The sequence below is a fragment of the Petaurus breviceps genome, unplaced genomic scaffold (genome assembly GCF_028583685.1).
Source record: "Petaurus breviceps papuanus isolate PSGF00001 unplaced genomic scaffold, PetGlider_PUasm1.0 187, whole genome shotgun sequence".
Taxonomy (NCBI): domain Eukaryota; kingdom Metazoa; phylum Chordata; class Mammalia; order Diprotodontia; family Petauridae; genus Petaurus; species Petaurus breviceps.
In genome coordinates, this window is record NW_027185799.1 from 117,908 (window position 1) to 142,870 (window position 24,963).

At 42.3% G+C, this 24,963-nt stretch overlaps 1 protein-coding gene, 1 long non-coding RNA gene and 1 other non-coding gene across 3 annotated transcripts in view; all 3 read right to left on the reverse strand.

Moving 5' to 3' along the window:
• Positions 1–2,074, reverse strand: part of MYO1G (myosin IG) — a 32,430-nt gene extending 30,356 nt beyond the window's left edge. The window contains exon 1 of the mRNA XM_069090582.1: positions 1,788–2,074. Coding sequence (XP_068946683.1) covers positions 1,788–1,882 — 95 coding nt within the window. The 5' untranslated portion in view covers positions 1,883–2,074. The remainder of the gene's footprint in view (positions 1–1,787) is intronic.
• Positions 2,075–6,789: 4,715 nt separating this feature from the next.
• On the reverse strand, positions 6,790–9,585 carry LOC138163144 (uncharacterized). The gene is made up of 5 exons (XR_011168805.1): positions 9,427–9,585; positions 9,186–9,268; positions 8,130–8,178; positions 7,565–7,622; positions 6,790–6,984 (listed from the first exon to the last, which is right to left on the reverse strand). It is a non-coding gene; the product is annotated as an uncharacterized lncRNA (long non-coding RNA).
• Positions 7,066–7,200, reverse strand: LOC138163269 (small nucleolar RNA SNORA9). Its single transcript, XR_011168864.1, has one exon. It is a non-coding gene; the product is annotated as a small nucleolar RNA SNORA9 (small nucleolar RNA).
• Positions 9,586–24,963: the final 15,378 nt, after the last annotated feature.

Genomic DNA, 24,963 nt, shown 5'->3' on the forward strand with positions numbered 1-24,963 from the left:
CAGATTTGGCAGTGGATTGGGTAGGGGGAGTGATGGAGAGCCAGTAGAAGCTGGCTCCAGCTCCAGCTGCCTCAGGGGAAGGTGAATAGGGAGAGGCTCCCAGGAATACTATGTGGAGGGAGGAAGAATAATCTCACGTGCCACTTTTTCTATGTGTTCCTTAGATTGACAATTCCTGGAACAGCCCTATACAACTCAACTAGTAAGGGGGCCATCAGAATCAAAGCATCTGAGTTCTGTGACCAGTTTTCTACCTATGTGACTTGAGTCGAGACATTTTTCCTCATAGTAAGTCAGTTTCCTCATCTGAAAAATGAAGGGGTTGTTCTAAATGGCTTTTAAGGTCCCTTCCAGCCCCAAATCCTATTCTTTTATGTACATATGGAAAACATTCCCAGAAAACACCAGTTTTCTACATGATCTTAATCAAGTCCCATCTCCTATTGGAGTTTCAACTTCCTAATAAATGGAGAATGTGTACTAGATGATCTCTGGTTTTGTTTTTGTTTTGTTTTTTGTTGTTCTGCACCTTAAAATCCTGGATGGGATTGACACCTGAAAGAAGGGAGAGGGACTGACCCTACAGGGAAAGAGGAGAGGAGGAAAGAAGTGAGGTGGGTAAGGAGAGACCCAAGAGGACTGGGTCAAAGGGAGGGGCATGGGCTCAGGGCCTAGCTGTTTCCTGTTCAGAGGCCTGGGTGTGACAGAAGCCAGAGGAGTAGGAAGGGTAGGGCAGCCTCCCCTGCTGCCCTACTGTTTGGAAAGAACGTAAGTTTATGGGGATCACATGTGATGCCTAGCACTTTAGGATTGGTGAATGACATAGAGATGGAGGAGGCCTCTGCCCAAAGTGATCTAGTCCACAGCCCTGATTTTACAGATGAGAAACCTAGTGAAGTTAAGTGACTTGTTCAAAGTCACACAAGGGATGAAAATGGCAGAGTCCAGATTGTTTGGTTCTAAATCCAACATTTCCCCCCTCCCCCCCACACCATTGAATTATGCTGGGAGACAGGCCATGTTGAGTAAAGGGGTGGGGTTTGGAGGGTGCTGGAAGTCCATGTAATGTACAGAAGAGGAAAGGGGGTGGGAGTGGGTAGCAGGGAAAACCCATGTTAAGTATGAGAAAAGCCCAGATTGAGTCTGGGAAAGACCCATGATGATTATGAGGGAAAAGCCGAAGTAAAGTGGTTGGTGGATTGAGGTAGGGTAGGAAGGGACAGACTAATGTAAACTCTGAGGCTCCCTCCTTTCTGCCTGAAGAGCCAATGACTAGGTCATTGAGAAGAGAAGGGAACCACTAATCCTGAGGGGAGAGGGGAGAGAAAACATGAGGAAATGCCTGGAGGTCTCAGTACATCCTTCTGTATGGACTGCTATGTATTATATAAGCAGCCATCAGTTTCAGCTACTCTCAACCACTGATGAGTATGATCCCTGGTTATTATGCTACATCCTAACAGTTCAACCATCCCAACCTCTTCATCCCAATTCTTTCCAACCTCATTCTTCCCAATCTCTTCATGTACACAGAGAGCCCAGGAACTCTTCCTCTGTCTAGGTACCCAATAATAATTATCATTATTATCATCATTTATTATTATTTTACAAATAATTATTGCAAAGTATACACAAAGTGTTAGCTCACAACTACCCTTGTAGTTGCTATTATCCCCATTTTACAGATGAGGAAACTGAGGCAACCAGAAGTTAAGTGACTTGCCCAGGGTCACACAGCTAGGAAGTATCTGAGACAGGATTAAAACTCAGGTCTTCTTGATTCCTACCTGATTTTCAGATTGTCCATGAAGTCCTCCATGGTCACCTGGTCTAGTAGAACGAAGTCTGGTTTGCCAAACTCCAGACCTTCCTCTTCTTCCATGATTGCTCGGTGTTAGGAGGTGGAGCTGTGGAGAGCAGTGGGCAGACCTCTCCCAAAGCTTACTGCAGTAAAGGTGGAGCCTTCAGTGGGGAGAATGGCTCCCAAAGGAAAGCAGGCAAGTGACTGCTCTGCTGGGATGGAATGGCAGCCGTGTTCTCAATGGAGCTGGGTGCCGATTAGCCACATCTACTCTGTCATAAACTCAGTTCTCCTCCCTTCTTGCCACCACAGAGAAGTGCAATAGGAAGTGGGTTTGGGCTCTGGGAGGTTCTTGTCCTCACCACTTACAAGGCTCCCCCCACCCCCACCCTGAGGTGATCTGACCCCTACTTCCTTCTTCCCTGCTGAGAGGGTGTGTTTAACGGTTCATAGTGGGGAGCCTCTGCCACTCAGCAGTGATTACTTAGGCTTCCATTCTCTCTTTGATTTGGTTTCCTCTCCTAGAAGGATAGGGCCTTCATCTACCTGCATCTTACCCTCTTCAGATCTCATCTCTTCCAGGAAGTCTTCCCTGGCCACCCCTGCCCATAGGAATCCTTCCCTCCTCTGAGGTCCTTAGGGTCAGAGACCATAGGCTCATATCTCAAGGAACCTTAGACCAATTGCTCATTTTTACAGAAATGGAAACTGAGATCCAGAGAGGAGGACGCAAGGTCCCAGAAGTAGTAAGTGACAGAGAAAGGATTTGAATCCAGGTAGCGATTCCAAATCTAGCTCTCTTTCCACTGAACCATACTGAACACTGCCCTTTCCCTCCACATCCTCTCTGGAAGTGAACTCAGAATCCCAAGTGTTAGAGCTGGAAGGCACCTTAGAACTCATCTGTTGGGGATCGGTCGTTCAGTTGTGTCAGACTCTTCATGACCCAATTTGGGGTTTTCTTGACAGAGATACTGGAGTGGTTTGCCATTTCTCTCTCCAGCTCATTTTACAGAAGAGGAAGCTGAAGCAAAAAGGGGTAAGTGACTTGCCCAGGATCACAAAGCTAGTGTTTGAGCTTGGATTTGAACTCAGGTCTTCCTGACTCCAGGCCCAGCACTCTATCCACTTTGCCACCTAGCTGCCCCAGAACTCACCTAGTCTAACAGTATTTTTATAGGCGAGGAAATTGAGGCCCAGAAAGCAGTACTATTTAGTTAAATACTTGTTTTATATCCTTTAAAGCTCATAGATTCTGTCATACTTCTTATTTGTTCATAGCATCTTGGCAGTTTTGGGCCCACAGTAAATAACTGATGTGCTGAAGTCAATATGGGATATTACAATCCCCACTGGATTTGCATCCAGAGGTCCTGAGTTCAAATCCTGACTATACCACTCACTAGCTCTGTGACATTGGGCAAGTCACGTCCTCTGCCAGGCTTGTTCTCTTCATCTGTAAAATGAATAAGGCTCACTAGATGATGTGCAGAGAAGCCATAGAATAAGTTTGAAGACTTCCTGATCTCCCTTACCAATGATGCCTTCTCTTTATTATTCAGGTTATCTTGTATGTATGTTGCATGTTTTCTCCCTCATTAGGATGTGAACTCCTTAAGAACAGTGCCTGGCACATAGTAGGCACTAATTGACTAAGAGTATTAGTTTTGAAACCAGAGGACCTGGGTTTGAATTGTACTTACTACCCATGTGGTCTTGGGTATGTCTCTATAGGTCAGTTTCCTCATGTATGAAATGAGGTTGGATCCAGGGGTGGGGAACCTGAGGCCTCCAGGCCACATGTGGCCCTCTAGGTCCTCAAGTGAATTCGAACTTCATAGAACAAAGCCCCTTAATAAAAGGATTTGTTCTGTAAAACTTGGACTCAGTCAAAAAGCCACACCCAAGGACCTAGAAGACCATGTGTGGCCTTCAGGCTGCAGGTTCCCCACCCCAGAGGCATCTCTAAAAGTTCTTTTCAGTTTCCTCTAAGTCAGCATCTTCTTCTACTAGGGGCCTCCTCCCTTATGCCCTCTGCTGGCAACATTCAAAAAGATTCCCTAGAGGCCCCATGCCAAGCCCAGCCTATAGGAAGCCCCAAAAGCTACAGAGAAGATAATAACTCACATTTAAGGTTTACAAAGAGCTTTCCTCACAAGATCCAAGAGGGAGAAGGTAATAAGGGCATTATTCTCACTATTTTACAGCTGAGGAAAATGAAGGGAAGAATATTTCTCAAAGTCCCTTTCTGAGTTACTAAAAATCCTAACCCTCAGCTTTGAGCAGGGCTGGCCACCTCCAAACTGTGAAGGAGAAAAAAAGATTTGTTTCAAGCACCTCTCTTTTTTCTGTATCTTTTCTGCTTATCCCCTATCAGACACCTAAAATCCTAATGCTGTCTCGCTCCTTTCCTCAGTCCAAAGGTCAAACTCCCTCTTGGATCTTTTTTTTTTTTTTGCCTTTTGGTGTGCAACTGGGGTTAAGTAACTTGCCCAAGGTTACACGGCTAGTTTTTTTGTGTGGGTGTTATGTGTCTGAGGCCAGAACCAAACTTGGGTCCTCCTGACTCTGGGGTGGCACTTTACTCACTGTGCCACCTAGCCGCGCCCTCCCTCTTGGATCTTGAACTACTTACATTCCTACGTGGAAAAACAGTAATTGTAACTTATGAAACTTTTCTCAGTATGAGAATAGTTGAAGGTAATAGAAATGTGTATACATACATACATACATACATACATGTCTATATAGGAGGATATATGGACATGTGAATACATGTAAGTATATGTATACATGTGAACAGGTATACATAGAGAGGGCATAGGACCAGCTGAATAGGAAGGGATGATACTTAAAAGGTGAAATTGAGAGATGGGGAGAGATAGAATGGGATAAATAGAATAGAAATAAATAATAGAATGGGATCTCATATAGAAGAGGCAAGGGAAAACTTACAATGGAAGGGAAGAACAGGAAGGTAAAAGGGAATGAGTCAGCCTTGTTCTCATTGAATTGGGCTTAGGGAGGGAATGACATACACACTAAATAGGACATCTCACCCTACAGGAGAGTAGGGGAGAAGGGGATGATGGAAAGGAGGGCATGGTTGGGGGGAGGGGGATAGTTGGAAGCAACCACTTTTGAAAAGGGACAGGATCAAAGTAGAGAATAGAACAAGTGGGAGGTGGGATAGAAATATAGTCAGTCTTTCACAATATATCCACTATAGAAATGTCTTGCACAGCTACACATGTACAACCTATATTGAATTGCTTATCTTCCCAGTAAGGGTGGGTGAAGAGGAAGGGAAAGAATCTGGAATTCAAAGTTTTAAAATCAAATGTTTAAAATATATGTGTATTATTATTTTACATGTAACTGAGAAATAAGATATACAGGCACTGCGGCATAGAGATCCACCGTGCCCTACAGGAAAGTTGGAGAGGGGATGGGGGAAGATATGGGAGAACAGATTGGGGGAGGGGATATTCAGTGGAATCGCTGTTTTGGTGTGTAGGGGAAAAATGAGGAGAAAATTTGTAACCCAAAATGTTGTGGAAATGAATGATGTAAACTAAAAAAAACAAAACAAAGCTGAGACCCGCACAGGTTAATGATCAGACATGGGGTTTGAAACGAGGATCTCTTGACTCCTAAACAGATTAATTTCTGTTGTATCACTGCTAACTTCACTTGAGGGCCTAGGTAGGAAGATTAAGGGAAGAAATTAAAGAGAAGCAGACTCAGAATTGGTACCAAAGAAGACCAAGAACTGAGAGGTTTGTTTTACGAAGGCAAAACTATCTGTCAATTCAAAAGTGAAATGAATTATGGAAGCAGCTAGTTTCAAGTCACATTAGCAAATCATATTCATAATCATATTCAAATCTCTTATACAGGCCATCATTTCAGAAGCTCAGGGGAAGGCACACTCCTCCCCACCCCCAAATCATTCTTACCATAGGGCCTGGAAATTCTATTATAACTTTACCCTTAGGTTCCAACCCCTGGAATTGAAAATCCCAGCTGTTATTTCTACTTCAGTGATTCAATTTGTTATATCCTGGGGGTGCCCTAAATATCTATAGGCAGCAAATAGCTTAGTTTTAAGCTTTATATTTTGATTCCCAAAATCCTTATGAAGGAGCATTTTATAGGTAAGTACCCAATGTAAAAAATTTAGTCTGAGAATTTGGGTTTGGATCCTAACATTTCCATTTGTGTGACCTGGGTCTCTTCTCTTTGGACAGATTTCATTTTTCAAATGAGGTGGGACTAGATTTCTGAGATTCTTTCCAATTAAATCTTATGAAAATTGAATTTCACAGGTAGCTTCCGTGGGCAGAGCTGAAAACTAGTAGACAGGAAGCCAGGTCATTGCATGGATACATTTTCCATTCCATGAGGCAACGATACACAAAAATCACCTCAAATCCCAGCTTTGCTACCTACAACCTCAATGGGCCAATTCCTTTCTTTAATGAAGTTGGACCACCTGACCATCTCTGAATCTGGGATTTCAATCTCCCATCATCCAACTAGACTACTGTGACAAAGCCTGATTGCTCTCCCTGCTGCCCCTCTCACAATTCTACATTTTTTACTAGTACACCATCTCCTTTAGTAGAATATTAGGTCCTTAAAGGAAGAGGCTTCCATTCTGCCTGAGTAGCCCATCCTGGGTCATTTCCAAGCCCATCTATGGTGCCCCCTTCTCCAAGGGGCCTTTTCCCAGTGTTCCCTCTAACCCACCTCCCTGAATTTACTGTTTATATCCTGTATTTAGTTAAATTACATCCTCAACTTTAAAGGAATTTTATCTCCCAGGCACATAGAGATCAATTCTTATTGCTCCAGAACAGAAATCTACCTTCTCTATTATGAATCCTCATTGCTTACTTTTGCCCTCTGGATCTTCAAATGCTTGGAAGTCGGCTATCATGATACCCCCACCCCATGACCTGACTGATCATTCCATGTCACAAACATTAATTGCAATAATTTATTATTATTATATAATTATAATATTAACATTTTAGAGAGCAAAAGTGTATTGAGAGCATTAAGTATTATTAAATATCATTTAATGGTTCTGAAGTCCAAGAGGTGACTGACATCTTGAAGAGGGTTCCATTCTCCATACTCTCCCTCTGTCCTCTTCACAGTTAGGGAAAAGCCAAAACCTAAAGATGAGAGAATCCAAAATGAGTCACAGACATGGTTTTGGTTTTCATGCAAACATTTACTCTTCCCAGTCTAGCCTATAATATCTGAGATTTCTATAACCTTACTCCGAAGTCACAGCAGAGTGAGGCCTCAAACCATCTCAGGGTTACTCTAGCAAGTCTTTAGGAATGTCTGGAGTCATAGAGGACACCGACATGCTGGAAAGCTTGCATATAACCCACAGGATAGGCTTCCATCAAGCTATCCCTGGGTACGGGTAATCTTTGAAAGAATAGTGAGGCACAGGATGGACTGAACTTGTCCCTCATTTTTTGAGCATGAGAAAACATAAGCAGTCAGGGAAGGGTTGACTAGCAGCCAAGTCTGCATACGTGGCTCCGTCATTCTCATAGGAATGGCAACACTGGCACTTATCCAATTCCTCTGCCTTTCAAAAAAAAGGAAGGGTCATAAGGGGAATGGCCATTTTTAAAAGGATGTATCAAGTTTAAACACATGGCGAAAGAACCCTTAGGAAGTTGAGGAGCAACTAAACGAGGTGATTTTGACAAGTCCACTAGCAAATTATACACCTACCAAATGCATCTAAGAAAATCACAATTGCTGGGAGCCGGTCAGTGATCAGCACCTGAAACTAAACAAAGCAGACATATGAGACAAGCTATAGCCCATCAGGAAGGGCAATTTATTTACCCCAACAACATCAAAGAGGTTTGCACCAGAGCCCCATGAACCAAAGCCTAATACTGCCTACTAAGCCTATATCAGAACTCTCTAGCACATTGTTCCAACACTATAATCAGAAAGGGGAGGGTAGGGCCTTAAACCATTTCAAAGTGTTACCAGGAATGCATGGGGTAACCACAAAGCCAGACAAGAGGAATGACTATTAATGAGATTAAAATGTGAAAACCTAACACTAAGATATTCATCTAGTAACTAATTACCATGCCATAGTATACTCTCCCCTCCCCCCAGCTTTTTTGGAGGGCAATTGGGGTTAAGTGACTTGCCCAAGGTCACACAGCTAGTAAGTGTTAAGTGTCTGAGGCTGGATTTGAACTAGGTCTTCCTGACTCCAGGGTCAATGTTCCATTCACTGCCTAGCCACCCCCATAGTATACTCTTAAATGTACTTAACCTAGTTGCTTTAGTAGGCCCATGCATGAAGAGGCAGGTTCAGTCAATTCCTGTGAGGAAAAAAGAGAATTTGGTTAGTAAAAGTGGAAAATGGCTTTTAGAGAACACCAGATTAAAAGTTAAGAAGCATAAGGTTGGACTCCTCACTCCTTTTCCCTACTTCTCTTGTTCTTACTGTGTAACCTTAGAAAAGAGGTTATTTAAACTACTCTGGGGGGCTCAGTTATTTCATATATATGTAATCTCCTCATGTTAGAGCTTGGATGTTAATCACCACTTTGCTTAACCCCTTTGTTTTGAGTTTAATGAGTAATTTTGAGTCTGGGTAGGAAGTTTAACTGCTGGTACTTAACTAAGGAATTTTAATCAACACCAGAAACCTATAATTACAAGGTAGAGAGGGAGGTTAGTTCTGATTCACAATTCCCTATCTTCTACCTTTCTTTCTGTTTCTCATATTTTTCCTTGTAATCTACTGTCTCATAGCTGTTAGCAAGTCTTAGAAGTTCATGGATTTTTAAGTCAAAGGGTCCTTGTAAATCCAACCCTCTCATTTTACAGGTAAGAAAACAAGTCTTATAGTGTGTCTTATGACTTGTCCAAAGTCACTGAAGGAAAACAGGTTGGGATTTGAACAAGTTCAAGGCTCTTTCCAAAGGGTGAACCTTGAATAAGACATCTTGCACATTCCCCAAGTCCTTGGGTGGTTTTCACTGGCTGCCCCCATGTCTTGAACTTTCTCCCTCCTCCATCTCTGCCTCTTGGCTTCCTTCAAGTCTCAGCCAAAATTCAACTTCTGCAAAACTTTTCTAGTCCTCCTTAACTTTAGTGCCTTCCGTCAGAGAATAGTCCCGGCTCACGGGGTCTACACTGTTTGTCTACAGTTGTGTGCATATTGCATTCACCCTTTCTACTAGCAAGCTCCCTTTTATTGTTTCCTCTGCGGTTTGCACAGACCCTGGCCCACAGCAGGGGCTACAGGGATGAGGAGGGGGCGGTCACTAAGAAAATGTGCCCGGGGTAGAGACTTTGCGAAGGAAGCTAACGCGACCCTTACCCATTCATCCTGCAGAAGATGGTCCTTCACGTGGCAGGCCTCAGTTTCACCCACAAGGTCCCCTCCATCCCGGGGGTCTTCCACTAGGGAGAGAATAGGACGTCAGTCCAGGTGCCCAGAAAAGTCCTGGGGTCCCGGTCACGTGTTCCCAGAGCCCGCAAGATTTTCCCGTGGCCTCCCGCAAGAAAAGACCCCCGCAACCCCTCCGTGATGAAACCTCCAGACCCCGTACCGTCCTTACCTGTCCATAGCCACCGGTTGGAAGTCTCCAAAGTCCAAGATGGACTTGGATAGAGTCCTGGCCGGATCCGCCATAAAGTGACGAAATGACCCTCACCGCAGCCATCGCTGAGAGGTTTAACCACGCCCCCGAGCGTCTTACGTAACCCCGCAGTCTCCGCCCCCTCTTAGGTGGGCCGGAAGAAGGGTAGACGGGCAGCTACGTGATTTCTACTCCAACTCCACCCTCCTCTGCAGCTGACCTGGCCTGGTGTTTTATCCTGCTATCCTTTAATTTAGGAAATACCTCGAGTGCTGCCTGTCGGACCCGCGTTATTTTTCAGAGACAGGCATTTCTTTTTTCTTTCCTTTTTTCTCTTCTCTTTCCTTTACTAATTTTAAGCTATTAAAGATTTATTTAAAAAAAATTTAAGATATATTAAGATACAGATATGAATAATGACAGGAAAAAAAGAGATTACATTGGTCACGTCCAAAAGTGTACTTGGAGATTGAGTTTTCTAAGGAGGTCATAGTTGGCGGGGTTTTGGCTGGGAATAGTGCCAGATAGGGAGTCAGGACTCGAGTTATTATTTTGACTCTCCCTTTAACCAAGCATTTCCTCCTTCCTTATAAGCCTCAGTTGCACTTCTTTTTAAATCCGGGTTGTAGTAGATGATCTTTAAAATCGATGAGGTTATAAGCCTTTGATCCAGTATTAGACTATTCTTAGTTAATTTCCTGATTCAAAGGGAGAACTCTTTCTGAAAGATAATGGTGATACTTTTGTTGCAACTGGTGGAAGTTTGGAATCCTGCCCCAGTACTGAAGAAATGTAAAAAAATCTAGAGGAAGGCCTTCACAGAGGAGCTATAGGAAAACCTAGGAGTCAGCCTGTATTCCTCACTATCTCTCACGCTGAAGTTCCAGTTTGTTGCCAAGGTCTGTCAATTTCACCTTTACAACATCTCTACTATGTATCCCCTTCTCGCCTCAGCAGATCACTTCACACCTGGATCATGTAATAGCCAGCTGGTGGATCTGCCTGCCCCAAATCTCTCCCCACACCAATACATCTGGCCACTGAAATGATTTTCCTGTAATACAGTTCTGATCATGTCACTCACCCTACTCAAACTCCAGTGGCTTCCTATTGCTTCCAGGAACAAATACAAAATGCTCTGTTTGACATTCAAAGCTCTTTATAACTTAACCCCCTCCTTCCTTTTTCTACTTGAACCCTACTCCCAAGCATTCACTCTTCAGTTCACTGGCCTCCTGTCTATTCCATGAACAAGGCACTCCATCCCCATTCCTGGTAAGCTCTCCCTTCTCTGCTCTGACTACTGACCTCTCTGGCTTACTTAAGTCCCAACTAAAATCCCACCTTCTACAGGAAGCCTTCCCTGACTTCTCTTAATTCTAGTGCTTTCCCTCTTTTAATTATTTCCGATTTATCCTATGTATAACTTGCTTTGTTTACATTTGTTTGCACATTGTCTCTCCTGTTTAATTGTGAGCTCTTTGAGTTCAGGGACTGTCTTTTTCTTTTTGTTGTACCCCCAGCATTCTCACAGTGCCTATCACATAGTGGGCACTTTGTGTTTCAGTCATGTTCTACTCTTCCTGACCCCACTTAGGGTTTTCTTGGCAAAGATCCTGAAGTGGTTTGCCATTTCATTCTCCAGCTCATTTTACAGATGAGAAGACTGAGGTAAACAAGGTTAAGTGACTTGCCTAGAGTCACATAGCTAGGAGGTGTCTGAGGCCAGATTTGAACTCATGATGATGAGTCTTCCTGATTCCAAGCACAGAGCTCTATCCACTTCACATCTAGCTGCCCCTAGTAGGCATTAATAAATGTTTATTGATTGATCTGATAAATATGTGTAGGATATATGCAATATATAAGGATAGGGAGGGGCATTAATACATGGGGTATCAGAAAAGGCTATTTGATGGAAATGAATGTGAATTTGCTCAGTGAATGAAAAGTTAGCTATTTTCTTGCCAGATTAATATTTCCTTCTCTTAACCATGCTCACACACAGGGGAGGCAATAAATGAATGTTTGTTGATGGTAATTAAGCTGCTCAATTGATATTCCTACAGCCCTTCTCTGACCCTGTTAAACCTCTGCTCCAAAACTTCAGTGCTGCTCAGTGGGCTCCAGAATAAAAATACAGGCTCCTTGATTTGGCATTGAAAGCCTGTCACAACCTGTCTCCAACCAGCTTTCTAGACTGATTACCCATTGCTTCACTTCCTTACCAGCAACTCCAAATGAAGTCATTGACCTTCTGGTCTACATCCCACTTGGACTCCACCCTGAGAAGCACCCTGGGCTGTGACAGTTGACCTTTCACCTTTGTCCTTGAACCAAGACTCTGCCTTACTTCCAGGCTACCAGCTTCAACAATTCAATTTCTACTTCTGCCTTAATCTCTTTCCCATGGGAAACAAGCACTCTGCCCTGAGATACTCTTCCCTCTTCTAACTCCCCTTTATGTATTTTTCTACTCCCCTTACAACATAATCTCCTTGAGAGGAAGCATTGTTTCTTGCTTTATTTTGTATCCCAAGCTTAGTCAAGTAGTCAAATTAACAAGCATTTATTAAGTCTCTACTTAATGCCAAGCAACAGGAATACAACAAAAGGCAAAAAACAGAGTTAGTGGGCATGGCCTGGATGAAAATCCATCAAAGGAACCTGAAGAGCAGAAAGATAGGTAGGAACAGGTAAGAAGAGAACTAAGAGAGAGTAGTATCCCAAAGACCTAGAAAGAAGAGAGTTTCGGGTGGGCTAGGTGGCAAAGTGAATAGAGTACTGGCCCTGGAGTCAGCAGGACCTGATTTCAAATCCAGCCTCAGACATTTAACACAAAAAAACTAGCTGTGTGACCTTGGGCAAGTCACTTAACCCCAATTGCCCTCCAAAAAAAGGTAAAAAAAAAAAAAAGGAGAGAGTTTAAAAAAAAGTTGATGGACAGTGTCAAAGGCTTCAGAGAGATCAAGAAGGAGGAAGATGAAAAAAAGGCCAGCCAAGTTTAGAAGACACATGGGCGTGTTGTAGGCAGTAGGGAAGCAACCATTAGTCAGGGAGAGATTGAAGATACAGTTATCCCTTCCACATTTCAAGGGTTATGGGCATGGCACCCTCAAGATATGGAAAATCCTTGTAAAATTTTTTGGCCCTCCCTTTGTCCCAGAAAAGGTCTGAATTTTTTTCTTTTTCTTTTACTGGGTGCTTACAGTACCTTACTGGTAAAATTTGGGTTGTCATAATCTATATTATACAATATTCTACATATATTTTATGCATTTCTGAGTTTCTAAACTTTTTTGTGTCATCTGCTGACCTTCATTTGTCATCTGCAGCTTCTACAAAACCACCAAATTCCCATTTACTTTCTTATGCTGACTCTCTCTCTCTCTCTCTCTCTCTCTCTCTCTCTCTCTTTCCCCCCCTCCCCCCATACACACACACACACACACATAGCTTTTTGGAGGGGTGAAGGCAGGGCAATTGGGGGTAAGTGACTTGCCCAAGGTCACATGGCTAGTAAGTGTTAATTGTCTGAGGAGGCAGCATTTGAACTCAGGTCCTCCTGACTCCAGGGTGTTCTATTCACTTCGACACCTAGCTACCCCATGACTTTTTTTTTTTTTAAGCAATTGGGGTTAAGTAACTTGCTCAAGGTTACACAGCCAGTTATTTCTGAGTGTGGTGGTAAGACCCCATGACTTTCAATATATTGAAACCTCAATGGGGAAAATTTTGATGGGGAAGGGATAACTATGTGAAAAAAATGGGAATGAAAGAAGGGACAATTTGCTGGAGGAAAATAGGATTGAATGGTATCACTTGTGTGTGTAGAGGGGTTGGTCTTGGTGAGAAATGCTATCTCATCATGTGAGATGGGGTAAAGGAGGAGATAGTGGTAGAAAGCATCTGGGTGATGCTAGATAAAGAGGAGGGGAGAAGAGGAGCTCTTGGCTAATGGCCTCAGGTTTTTTTTTTCAGAGGCAAGTTTCTCAGTTGAGAAGGTAGAAGAAGGTGGAGCCATGGGAGATTTGAGGAGGGATGAAAAGATTTGGAAGATCCCTGTGGTGAGTAGGATAGTGAATTAGGGAGATATAAAAGCATTGTTTAGCAGCAGTTAGGGCCCACTTAAGGTTCTATAACATGAATTTGTAGTGGACTCAGTCAGTATCGTTCTGTGATTTTCTCTAGCTTCATTCAGCAGCATGTGTGTAGGAGTCAAGGCAGCAGATGGTGAGAATGATTCAAGGATGAGGCTTGGCAGGGCACAATCATTGATGTGATAATGGAGCAAGGAAATCAAGAGAAGAGGACAGGGTTGTATTGAAGTGGTTCACCAAGGGGTCAAGATGGAGAAAGGAGAGTGTGACTAGGGTCCTGGTATGAGAAGGTGGTGGGAGAGATGGAAAACGAATAGATTGTGATCAGATAAAGGAATTTTAAAGTTCTCAATCATGGAGGTGGGTACATTTGTAGATGATGACAAGATTAACATTGTGACCATCTTTGTATTTGGCTGAGGGGAGGGAGATGAAGGAGTATGCCATATGAAATAAGTAAGTTTTTCAACAAGATTATGGTATTTGAGGGAGTATCAGTACATTCATTGAAGTCCTCTAGTATAAGGGGAGAGGTTGGGGAGGAGAGGTTTCGAGCCAGGTACTGAACTCACTGAGGAAGGAAGTGGATATTCTGGAGGTCTGTAGACAACTGCTACCAGGATTTTGATCTGAGCCTTGAAGGATAGATAGATTAGAACCCAGGATCTTGAGCTCTGATATAGTGTTCTATCTAATTCAATTCTACAAACATTTATTAAATGCCCGTTATTTGCAAAGCACTGTTTTAAAGGGTACGAAAATAAAAATTCTCTGTCCTAAAGGAACTTCTGATATGTTGGCAGCACGGAGGATAAAGAACGTTAGTTCCCCGCCCTAGAACTGAGTTAAGGTCTGGTCTCAGATACTAAACTAGCCGTGTGACCCTGGGCAAGACACTTAACCTGTCTGCCTTAGTTTCCTCACTGATAAAATGGAGATAATAAAAGCATTTACTTCCCAGGTTGTTGTGAGGATCAAATGAAATATTTGTAAATCACTTTGCAAAATGCCAGCAATTATTAATATGTAAAGGATGCTAGGGGTGTGTGGGGGGGGGGGGCGCGCGCGCGAAATTTGAGGAGGGAGAGAACAGGAGTAGGGCAGAGACATCGGGAAAAGCATCAGGTTAAAAAGTGTGCTCAAGGTGATCCTCCCAAGGTTCTTTTGAACTCAGAATAATGCGGGCCTCCAAGGTGATGCGCCCACCAGCCCTTTGGGCACGTTCTAAGATGCTCAGCTGCCCACCCTGCTTAGGCACATCCATGGCCTCATTCTCCGCCTACGGCCAACGCACTTCCTCGCAACCACTTCCTTGTGGGGGAGTGAAACACTGGGGGTCCGGCAACAGCTCCCCACCACCAGCCCCGCCTCCTCCTTCCCCTTCCCGGGCCTGAAACTCTAATGCCCTCCCCCTCCCACTCTGTGCTTGCCTAGGACCAAAAGCGGGTGCGGAGAAGGACGCAGGAGGCGTCATCGTCATTGGTGAGAGGCGATCGTGTGGGCCTACCAGCATAGGTTCTCTGAACAAAGACTTGGCCTCCGCCCCACGAGAAAGAAGCTCCTGGCCTATGGCTTTCACATCTTTATTCTGAGTCTGCCCATCTTCCTTTTATAGTTCCCGGCCCCAGTCCTTCCCTCTGCCACTTCTTCCCACCGTCTTGTTGGCTGTAAGAAAGCTCGTTACAGACCCCAAAAGCCAAAGTCCTCTAGCAGGCCAGGGAAGATGATCTTTACCCTCTCCCAAACTACTGGGAATAAATGAAGTTAGAAACAGCCCATGTCGTTAGGACTCCGATTCCTTCCTAAAAGTTACAGATGACAATTATAGGACATTGATGAAGTTGGGTAAGTGGGAGAGCATCCACAGAGGGGCAATGAAGATGATGAAGGGCATTATGGACATGCCAACAGAGGAACTGAGAATGTTTAGCCTAGACTTGGAGGCAGGGCCTTCATAAGTCTTCTTCCAAAATTTGAAGCACTGTTGGCCCCAGGGGTACCAAGGAATGGAAGTTTCAAAGGGATAAATTAAGACTTGATGTCAAGGACAAAGTTCCAAATTAGAGAGGGATGATGAAATCAGAAAGGGCTGCAGTAGTGGGAATGTCATTGGAGATCTCATGAGTCAATACATCAAAAAGTGTTTCTTGGGATCTCCGATACAGGCATTGCCTTAAGTACTGGGGGTACAAAGAAAGCCAAAATTGTACCTGATCTCAAGGAGCTCACATTCTTCTGGGGAGAGACAATGTGAATAATTAGTTACATATAAGAAATGGCTATCTAAATTGTTAGCTAAATGGACCTCAAAGAGGAGGCTGGGTGACCATTTGTTGGTTTTGTTCCAAGTTCTGAGTCATTTTCAAGCACACTTTGGACCACTTAGCTTCTAAGATTTCTTTCAGCTCTAAAATTTTGTTTTTCTATGATTCTGTGATCCTGTGTGTTCCCATTCCACCCTGAAGAGGTTTTACATTTTGAGCCCCTCCTCAGTTCCCTCCTGCTTTTCAGAGCACAAGGTCCTTCTCTGACCTTGCTTAAAATTTTTGTAGCTATTTAAGGAAGTGTTGGAACATAGGAACAGCTCTTCTTCCTCCATTCCGCCCCCCCCCCCCCCCATTCAGCTGTGACATCCCCAGTAACTCAGCAGTCATTCAAAGGCTTTAAAGTAAAAATAATCCCCAGTATGGAGGCAGTTTGGGACACGTTGTGGAACAACTTCTAGACCTGGAGTTTCTTAGGGTCACCCTCTCCTTCGAATCCTGTCTCAGAGTCATTGTGACCTTGGGCAAATCATTTAACCTCTTATTTACACCCCCCCCCTCATTTTTCCTTTCCCAAAATTCTTCAAGGCCATAAGACAGAGGTGAATTGTATTGAAACAGTGGTGGAAGTTTCCACACCAGGATTTCCTCTCACCTGTGAAATCACAGATCTGAACTGAGTAAAAATACCTACCTAACAGAATGGTTGTGAGGAAAGTGCTATATAGATGTGTTATTGTTATATGTGTCAACACCTCCTGGGGACAGAGATTGTATCTGTTCTTAATTTGCTTTTTAAAGAGACACACAACTGGTGTATGTATGGTATTTGAAGGCTTTTGGTGTTATCAGCTAGATGACTCACTAATCATTTTTTATATAAATTAGCTGATGCTCAAGATTCGATGATAAGGGTGATGAGAAAACAGAAAGAGGCTCAGAAAAGTTGACTGAAACAGTAACTTAGAGAGCTAGCCCCAAGGTTCTACCTTTAACCGGTCTCATTCTGTTCTGGTTAGTTTTCTTGAAGCAAATTCACTGACTAGATTTATTTGGGGATTTCCCCCCCTCAACACTACATCTCCCTATTCTTTCTAGGTTTGAAGTGCAGTGACTGATTCCAATTGTAATGGAAGCTTTGACCTGCTTCATTTTTCTCAGCTGGGTCAGTGTGCCGCTCCATAAGCAGCTTGGTGGTCCTCACAAAACCTCTGCTCCCAGGGACTCACTCACTCTTTGGTTGGGAGGCTTAGTGTGATCAGCTTTAGCCCTACGGAAGCTCAGAACTCATGAGCTCAAATCTTTGTAGATTTGGATTGGATTCTATCCTGAGTTTAGAGGAAGCTTGGCATTTTCCTTCATTTGTCGTAATAAATTGTCATCTAGGCTCTGTTCCTCAGTAAGAGTCATGAGGCCTAGACTGGCATTATCTTTGAAGTGGAATTCTCTTCTACTTCCACACACTTTTTTTTTTTTAAAGCAATTAGGGTTAAGTAACTTGCTCAAGGTTACACGGCCAGGTGTTTCTGGGTGGGCGCTAAGTGTCTGAGCCCAGACCCCCAGGTTGTCCTGACACTGGGGCCGGTGCTCTTATTCTCTGTGCTACCTGGCTGCCCCTTCCACACTTTAAAACAGATAGAATGGTAAATGAAGAGCCTTTCACTAGATAAAGGAAAAGTATCAGATGCCAAACTGCATCTTTCTTTCTTTCTTTTTTGCTTTTTTTTGGAGGGAGGGATGCAGGGCAATTGGGGTTAAGTGACTTGCCCAAGGTCACATGTGTCATAAATGTTCAGACTGCATCTTTCAACAGAGATTCCAAAGTAATCATAGAATATCATGATCATTCTGTTGTATGAAAACAAGACTTGAACAACTCAAAGGACCTGGGTTCAAATCCTTCCTCTGCCCCTGAGTATGTGTGTGATCCAGAGCAAGTAAAACAGTTTCTCTTTCTGGACCTCAAGTTTATCTGTTTTGGGCATCAGGATTTCAAATTTAACTAATCTTCAGATAATCTTAAGAAATCTCTTTGACCCATGCTAAACTGACAGGAGTATTTATAGACAGGAGCCATGATGTCAAGATAACCTAGCCCCCCCCCAATGGGATTTTTGGGTTTTGTGGCTTAAGTATTGCCTTCTTTAAACCTATAGAAAGACTTGTGTATTAATTATCTAGTGAGGGAGTGCTACATCTAAATTGTCCACCAGATGGCACTCTCTTTGAACCATCAGCCCAGCATTAGTTACACTGTCTAGCATATTCGTGAAATAGTATTTTCATAAGAGGCTGTATTATTCCTACTGGCTATCAGAGGGCTCTTAACCTGTACCTCAGTTGCTTCTCTGTTGCCTAGCCCATGGAACAGCTATGGTGATAAGTGCTTTAATATACTCTCTGGTGAGCTCTGAAATTAACTTTAAGTGATGAAATCTAATATTGGAAGCAGTGTATTATAAGGAAAGGGCCCAATACAGACAGAAGATACCGGTTCTAATCATGTCTCTGTTGTTACTACTTCTGTGACCTTGGCAAGTCACTTAACTCTGCTGGACCTCAATTTCCTCATCTTTAAAGTGGGTGGGTTGTACTACATGATCCCTGAAGTCCCTTCCAGATTGGGATCTAGGGTCCCATGGTTCTATGATAAATTGCTGGAAATATTAAAAATTTGCTGTAAAATATTAAATTTTCTATCTATCTAGCTCAGAGCCCCCAGTCCATTGTGGCTTCCTTTATCTCACTTTATTGTCCATTGGATTCTGAAACTTAGCATGTTATGATCACATGTTGTTCAATCATGTCTGATTCTTCATGATCCCATGAACTAAATTGTCCATGGGATTTCCTTGGCAAAGATACCAGACAAATTTGCCATTTCTTTCTCCAGTAGATTAAAGCAAATGGAGATTAAGTGACTTGCCCAGGGTGACACAGCTAGTAAGTGCCAGATGCTGGATTTGAATTTAGATCTTCCTGACTCCAGACCCAGCATTCTATTCACTAAGCCATCTACCTGTCCCTATGATCACATAGTTTGTTGTATATAGAATAAAATGAAAAAGAAACTAAACCAAACACTCTTTTATGGAGACATTTGCCTCCATTCATTTCTCAGCATTCCTCCCTTTTCCCTCCCAGATCTTTGAGTGTGGCTAAGGGAACTCCCAACCACACACATCCATAGCTCATGGAAAAGGAATTGAAGGGAGGGATGTTTGCTCATTTTCTCAGGACCATGGACTAAAAGAGGGAAAGTGGGTAAGATGATGAAGAGCTTTCCACTCCCCATTCTGACTCATAGACTAAAAAGAGGAATCAGCTTCCCCAGCTTAATAGTCAGTCAGGATTCATAATTGCTGGCAGCGTGGCAACTGGAACTTTTGGCCATGCCTTTAAGCTACCATTTCTGCTGTAGATTCAGAAGCTCTCTTGGGTGCTGTAGCTTTTATGTGGTACTAGTTATAGTCTCTGGATCTTCTGTGTGGCCCCAAGTCACCTCCACATTCTCCCAGCCACTCCTATTTTTCTCTCCAGGAAGTCTGAATCCCAAGGGCAAAAAAAGGAAGAGAAGAATTGAAAAGCAAATCCCACAACATACAGATATCATCCCTTTATTCTGTCTCCCCTTTACCTTAGCTTCACTGCAAACCAGTTCACTGAAACCATAGGTGAGGGGGAAAGGGTAGCTGTTGGCACCGGGATCATTAGATATAGTCCTCTTTTTCCATAAATCACTTCCCCAGCAACAGGGGGAAGTAATTCAAAGAGATAAAAAGGCAATTCTCCTATGTTAACCTGATATTAGTTTATTGGTTAACTTTTGAAATTAGGGAAGGATGTCTCCAAGGCACTCAGATAAAAAGATTAAAGGTATTTAGGGGACTGCAAGCTCAATGTGAGTTGATGATATATCAGAGCAGCCCCAAAGCTAATGGGATCTTGGGCTGAAATGAGAGTGGCTTGGCTTCCAGGAATCCTCAGGTGCTGTTAGTTCTGCTATACTTTGCCCTCGTCAGATCATATGTATAAGAACATCTTCTTTTCTAGGGACCCCGGGACATTAATATGATGGGGGATATCCAGAGGAAGACAAATAGAAGGTTGGTGGGGGACCTTGAGTTTATGCCATACAAAGAACAGTTGAAGGAAGTTGGACTATTTAGTTTGGAGAAGAGAAGACTCATTGGGGATGTGATAGCTTTCTTCAGGGATTAAGGGACTGTTAATATGGAAGAAGGGCTAGGATTGCTCTTTTGGTGCACAAGTTGAAGAAATGGGTAGAAGTTGTAAAGCAGCATATTCGACATTGAGAAAAATTTATTTTCGAAGCTATCTGAAAACGAACCAGCCTGCCTTAGGAGGTGGTGGGCTTTCTCCTTTTTAGAAGTGTTCCAGCAGAGGCTAAATGATTACTTGCTGGGTATGTTGTAGAAACAGCTAGGTGGGACAGTGGTTAGAGTGCTGGACCTGGTATCAGGAGGACCTGCATCCAAATCCAGCCTCAGATACTTACTAGCTGTGTGATCCTGGACAAGTCACTTAACCACTGTCTGCCTTGGTTTCCACATTTGTAAAATGGTGATAATTATAGCACTTATTTCACAGGTTTGTGTTATTATTGTTGTGGCAGCTAGGAGGGGCAGTGGGTAGAGCACTGAGCCTGGAGTCAGGTCATCTTCATGAGTTCAAATTTGGCCTCAAATATTTATTAGCTGGGTGACCCTGGGAAAGTCACTTAACCATGTTTGCCTCAATTTCTTCATGTGTAAAATGAGCTGAAAAAAGGAAATGGCAAACCACTCCAGTATCTTTACCAAGAAAACCCCAAATGGGGTCACAAAGAGTTGGACACGACTGAAAAACTATTTAACAACAACAACATGGAAATAACAATAGCACCTACTTGACAAAATGAAATACTAGTTGTAAGGCACTTTAACTGTATAAATTATTAAAAGGAAGTTCTTTTTCAGGTATGGATTGGACTCAAGGGCAGCTAAGGTTTCTTCCAACTTGGAAATTCTGTGATTTTGTGAAACTCCACCAATCTGCCCATCTGTAAGTAAGGTATGATAAAATATTTATCTGCAAAGACATTTGGTGGTTTGTCTCCGTAAGACTAAACAAAGACAGAACGGTCTTTAGAACAGCTGTCTGTGTTAGCATTCCTCAAACTCAAATTCCCCATTAACACTTTGTTTGGCTCTAGAATCCTCATTCCCAGTCTTCTTTAATATTTATCTATGTACACATCATACCTCTCCTCTCCCAACCCCCACAGACTGGAAGTTTAGATGCAAGAAACATTAAAAAAAAATCTTTGGATCCCTCGGGCTTAGCACAATGGCACACTCATTGTAGACATGCAATAAATTCTTGGTCAATTGAACTGAATAGATTCTTGACTCTTCACTCTTCTCAATCACAATGATTATGGATGGGCAGATATAGACTTGTTCACCAAGTCTGGAAATGCTGGAGGTAGAGCAGTCCTCTGAAGTCTGAAAGCTTGAAAGAAGTAGGCCATGTGATAAACCAGCTGTTCCTCATCCCCCACCTTCTTCTTTCCTGTTCTGCTTGCTGCACATAGTATACAAGTTTTCTTTAGATTTTTTTAAGGATTTTTTTTTCCCTAAAGAGAAACATAAGCTGTTTAAAATAACGGAGAGAAAAATGAAAACTTATAGAAGTTAATCTTGGTCTTTCATGCAAGGACTTAAGGAACTACCTAGTGTTCTATTATTCCACACATTTTCCTCCCTCCTCCCCCTCTTCTGATTGAATTCCTTTGTTCAGATATTGTTCCCTGAGTCAGCTGACCTAGTCCTGTCTATGCTAGATCAAACTCTAGTCTAAGGTTTCTAGCTGAGATAGATTCTCCTGTCTAAGACTGTCTTTATTTTCAGTTTCCTGTCTCCATCCTTTCTCTGGATGTGGGACCACCTGGCTTTTGGGAGGTATTTTTCTAATTAATTTTCCAAAGAAACCCCCAGGGTTTCAGGCTGTCTTTTTCAAATCTGGAAGTTGTAACTTGGACTGAGAGATCAGAGCTTTGCCTCTGGGTACTGAAATTCAGAGGGTGCTGACAGTTCTACCTAATGTATTTTGGCTATCGATAGAAACAGCTGAGTTAAGTACTTAGTAGATAAGAAGAATTGTTAAATTGGAAGCCCCTAGAATGTTCTCTTTAAAAAATATATAGTTTTATTGATGCTTTTTATTTTTACACTACAATCATCTTCCTTTTACTATTGAATCCTTCCTTGTTACAACAAGACATTTAAACAACATAATCCAAGATCCAAAGGCAGCCAACATAGCAACTTTGCCAGCTAGTGTAAACTATATTCCACAACTCTAGTCCTCAGCTCTCTACTTATTAATCTTTGTCATTTCTCCAGTCCTGAAGTTTGTTTCTGTAATTTACCTGCACTTCCTTTCAATTTGTGTATCTTTTAAATGTTTTATTCACATTCTTTTATCTTTTTTGGGGGGGCATTAGGGTTATTTCTTGCTAACTTTACTCCTCCTCACCAAATAGAGCCTTCCCTTTTAACACATAAGTAATAGTCAAGTGAAAAAGATCAACCCTTCATTCATGTCTGAAAATGTATGTCTCATTCAGAACCTCTGGGCTGTTAACCTGTCTCTGCTGAGAGATGGGAGGCATATTTCATCATTAGGCGAAAGTCATAATTAGTGACTGTACTGATCAGAGTTCTGAAGTTTTTGGTTTTTTTGGAGGGGGGAATAAAGGGCAATTGGGGTTAAGTGACTTGCCTAAGGTCACGTGGCTAGTGTTAATTGTCTGAGGTCAAATTTGAACTCAGGTCCTCCTGACTCCAGGGCCATTCACTGTGCCACCTAGCTGCCCCATATGAAGTTTTTCAAAATAATTTTTCTATGTATTACTGTGGCTATAATGTAAATTGTTATTTATTTTTTTCTGAAGTAGTTCATACAAGTTTTTCCATATTTCTTCATATTCATCTATAACCCTTGGCTCAAAAGGAAAATTATATGAGACTCTCTCCTTATTAGTGGGGATGATTGCTCTGTACCTGCATGGGGGTGGGGTGGGGTGGGAGGGTGAGCAGAGTTATTGAGAGTTGGATAGATCAGATATCTCTGGGCTCCTCTGGATATCAGCTTTGCAAAAGAAGATGCACCATTCCAACCTCTCTTCAGATCCCAAAGGAAAAGAAAGACTCAGAGAAGAAGTCAACACATAAAGGAGCTAGCAAATCTCTCTTATGTCCCTTTCTCTACCTTGCCACATTAGACACTTTAGGGAATTAATCTTGGGTGAGATCTGAGACTATCTCTTGGTTGAACTGAGTTATCTCACTACTAGTGGAAAAGCTCCTTCACTCTGTATTGTCTTGTGTGTGTATGTGTGTGTATATGTACACACATGCACATATATACATATATATACACATATGTGATATACATATCTATATATATGAAAAATAGAAATAACCAGGGGGAAATATATGTATATGTGTATATATATGTCTGTGTGTATTTTATATATATATATATATATATTCCCTGATTTCTGTTTTCTCTATGTTTGTATAAATGAATTTATTTGCTATTTGCTATACATGTTCATTGTGAAACTGGTATTTTATAGGAAGGAAGTCAAGTCTTGGATATATAACTTGGTACCTTCCTTTCTCATTAAATAATAATCTGGAGTGCAGCTTGAACCTAAAACTTAATTCCCCCATATTAGCAATATTTGAGGGAACAGACAGATACAATTTTAGCCCAGTGCCACCTCTCTCTGAGGAGATCAGAGTGGCCAACCTCTGGTCCCAACATTCTGCTTCCCCTCCTGCCAGGAATTAAAGGCTTCCTTTAAGAAGGTGGGAGGAAGAGATGCTAGAAATATATGTTCTTACCTTCCTGTGAGCCATATCTAGACAGACCCATGTGGGCACACATAACCTACATGGGCCAAAACCCCCTCAAACCAGCAACCGCATACACACACCCTTTACAGACCATTTTTCATGGGGCAGTACTATTCCATTCCATTTTAACAGGAGGGATTCCATGGAGCATCTGTTCTGGCGCCACAACAGATAAGTAAAACTTCTGTCTCCCTCTTACAAATTCCAATGCCACAATTTATCCAGCCATTTCCCAATCAATGAGCATGTACACAGACACTAGTTCTTTACTACAGCAAAATGTGCAGCTACAAATGGTTTTGTGCATCTGTATCCTCCTTGTCTTTCCAACCTGGTAAACAAACACATGCTCTTCTAGCACAGCCTTTGAGAGTCCCGGGGTCACTTAACCTCATGATAAAGCACGATGTGAACATGTTCCACTAGACTAAGACTTTAATAGGGGCTTAATAGAAAATTGCAGTAATGAGTAATAGACAATTCTCTTTCCCAATAGAATCAGAGCCATAGTATCACAGAACAAGTTTTAGAAAAATAAAAAGGAAGGATTATTTTATATAAATTCTTCATTATAGGGTTGGTACAAGGGACTGATTTGTCATACCAGAGCAATTCATTAAGCTGTGCACTATGGTAGGGAGGGACTGTGGATCTCCATTGGTAGAGGGAGTCCTTATGTCAGTGAAATCACAGATCATTGGAGAAAGTAGTATTTTTCAGAGACAATAATGCAGTTAGGCAACTTTCCTTTATGCCGAGAGGCCAAAGGTACATGGGATTTTAGGAATAATTTAGTAGTTGTCAAACAAACAAACAAACCCCAATCTTAAAGACCATGTAGTAAAACTCTTTCATTTTATACATGAGTAAATAGTTCATGAGGGGAACTGACTTGCTGAAGATTAAACAGGTAGTAAAAAGTGGAGCCAGGATTTGAACCCAGGGCCTTGGATTCTAAATACCCAACTTTTTACATTATTTCTATATGTTCCCCTCTATGTGGATACTTCCTCCATTAGTGCACATCACAACCCATCCATAAGTCTGTGATAGTTATATGTGTTCCTCTGTCAATCCTCCATCTACTAAAGGGGAACAAGCATTTACTGAGCCCAGTGCCCCTATTATATGCCTCACACTGGGCTAAATGCTTTACAAGTGTTATCTTATTTGTTCCTCACAACAACCTTAGGAAGTTGGTATGTTTATTATCCCCATTTTACA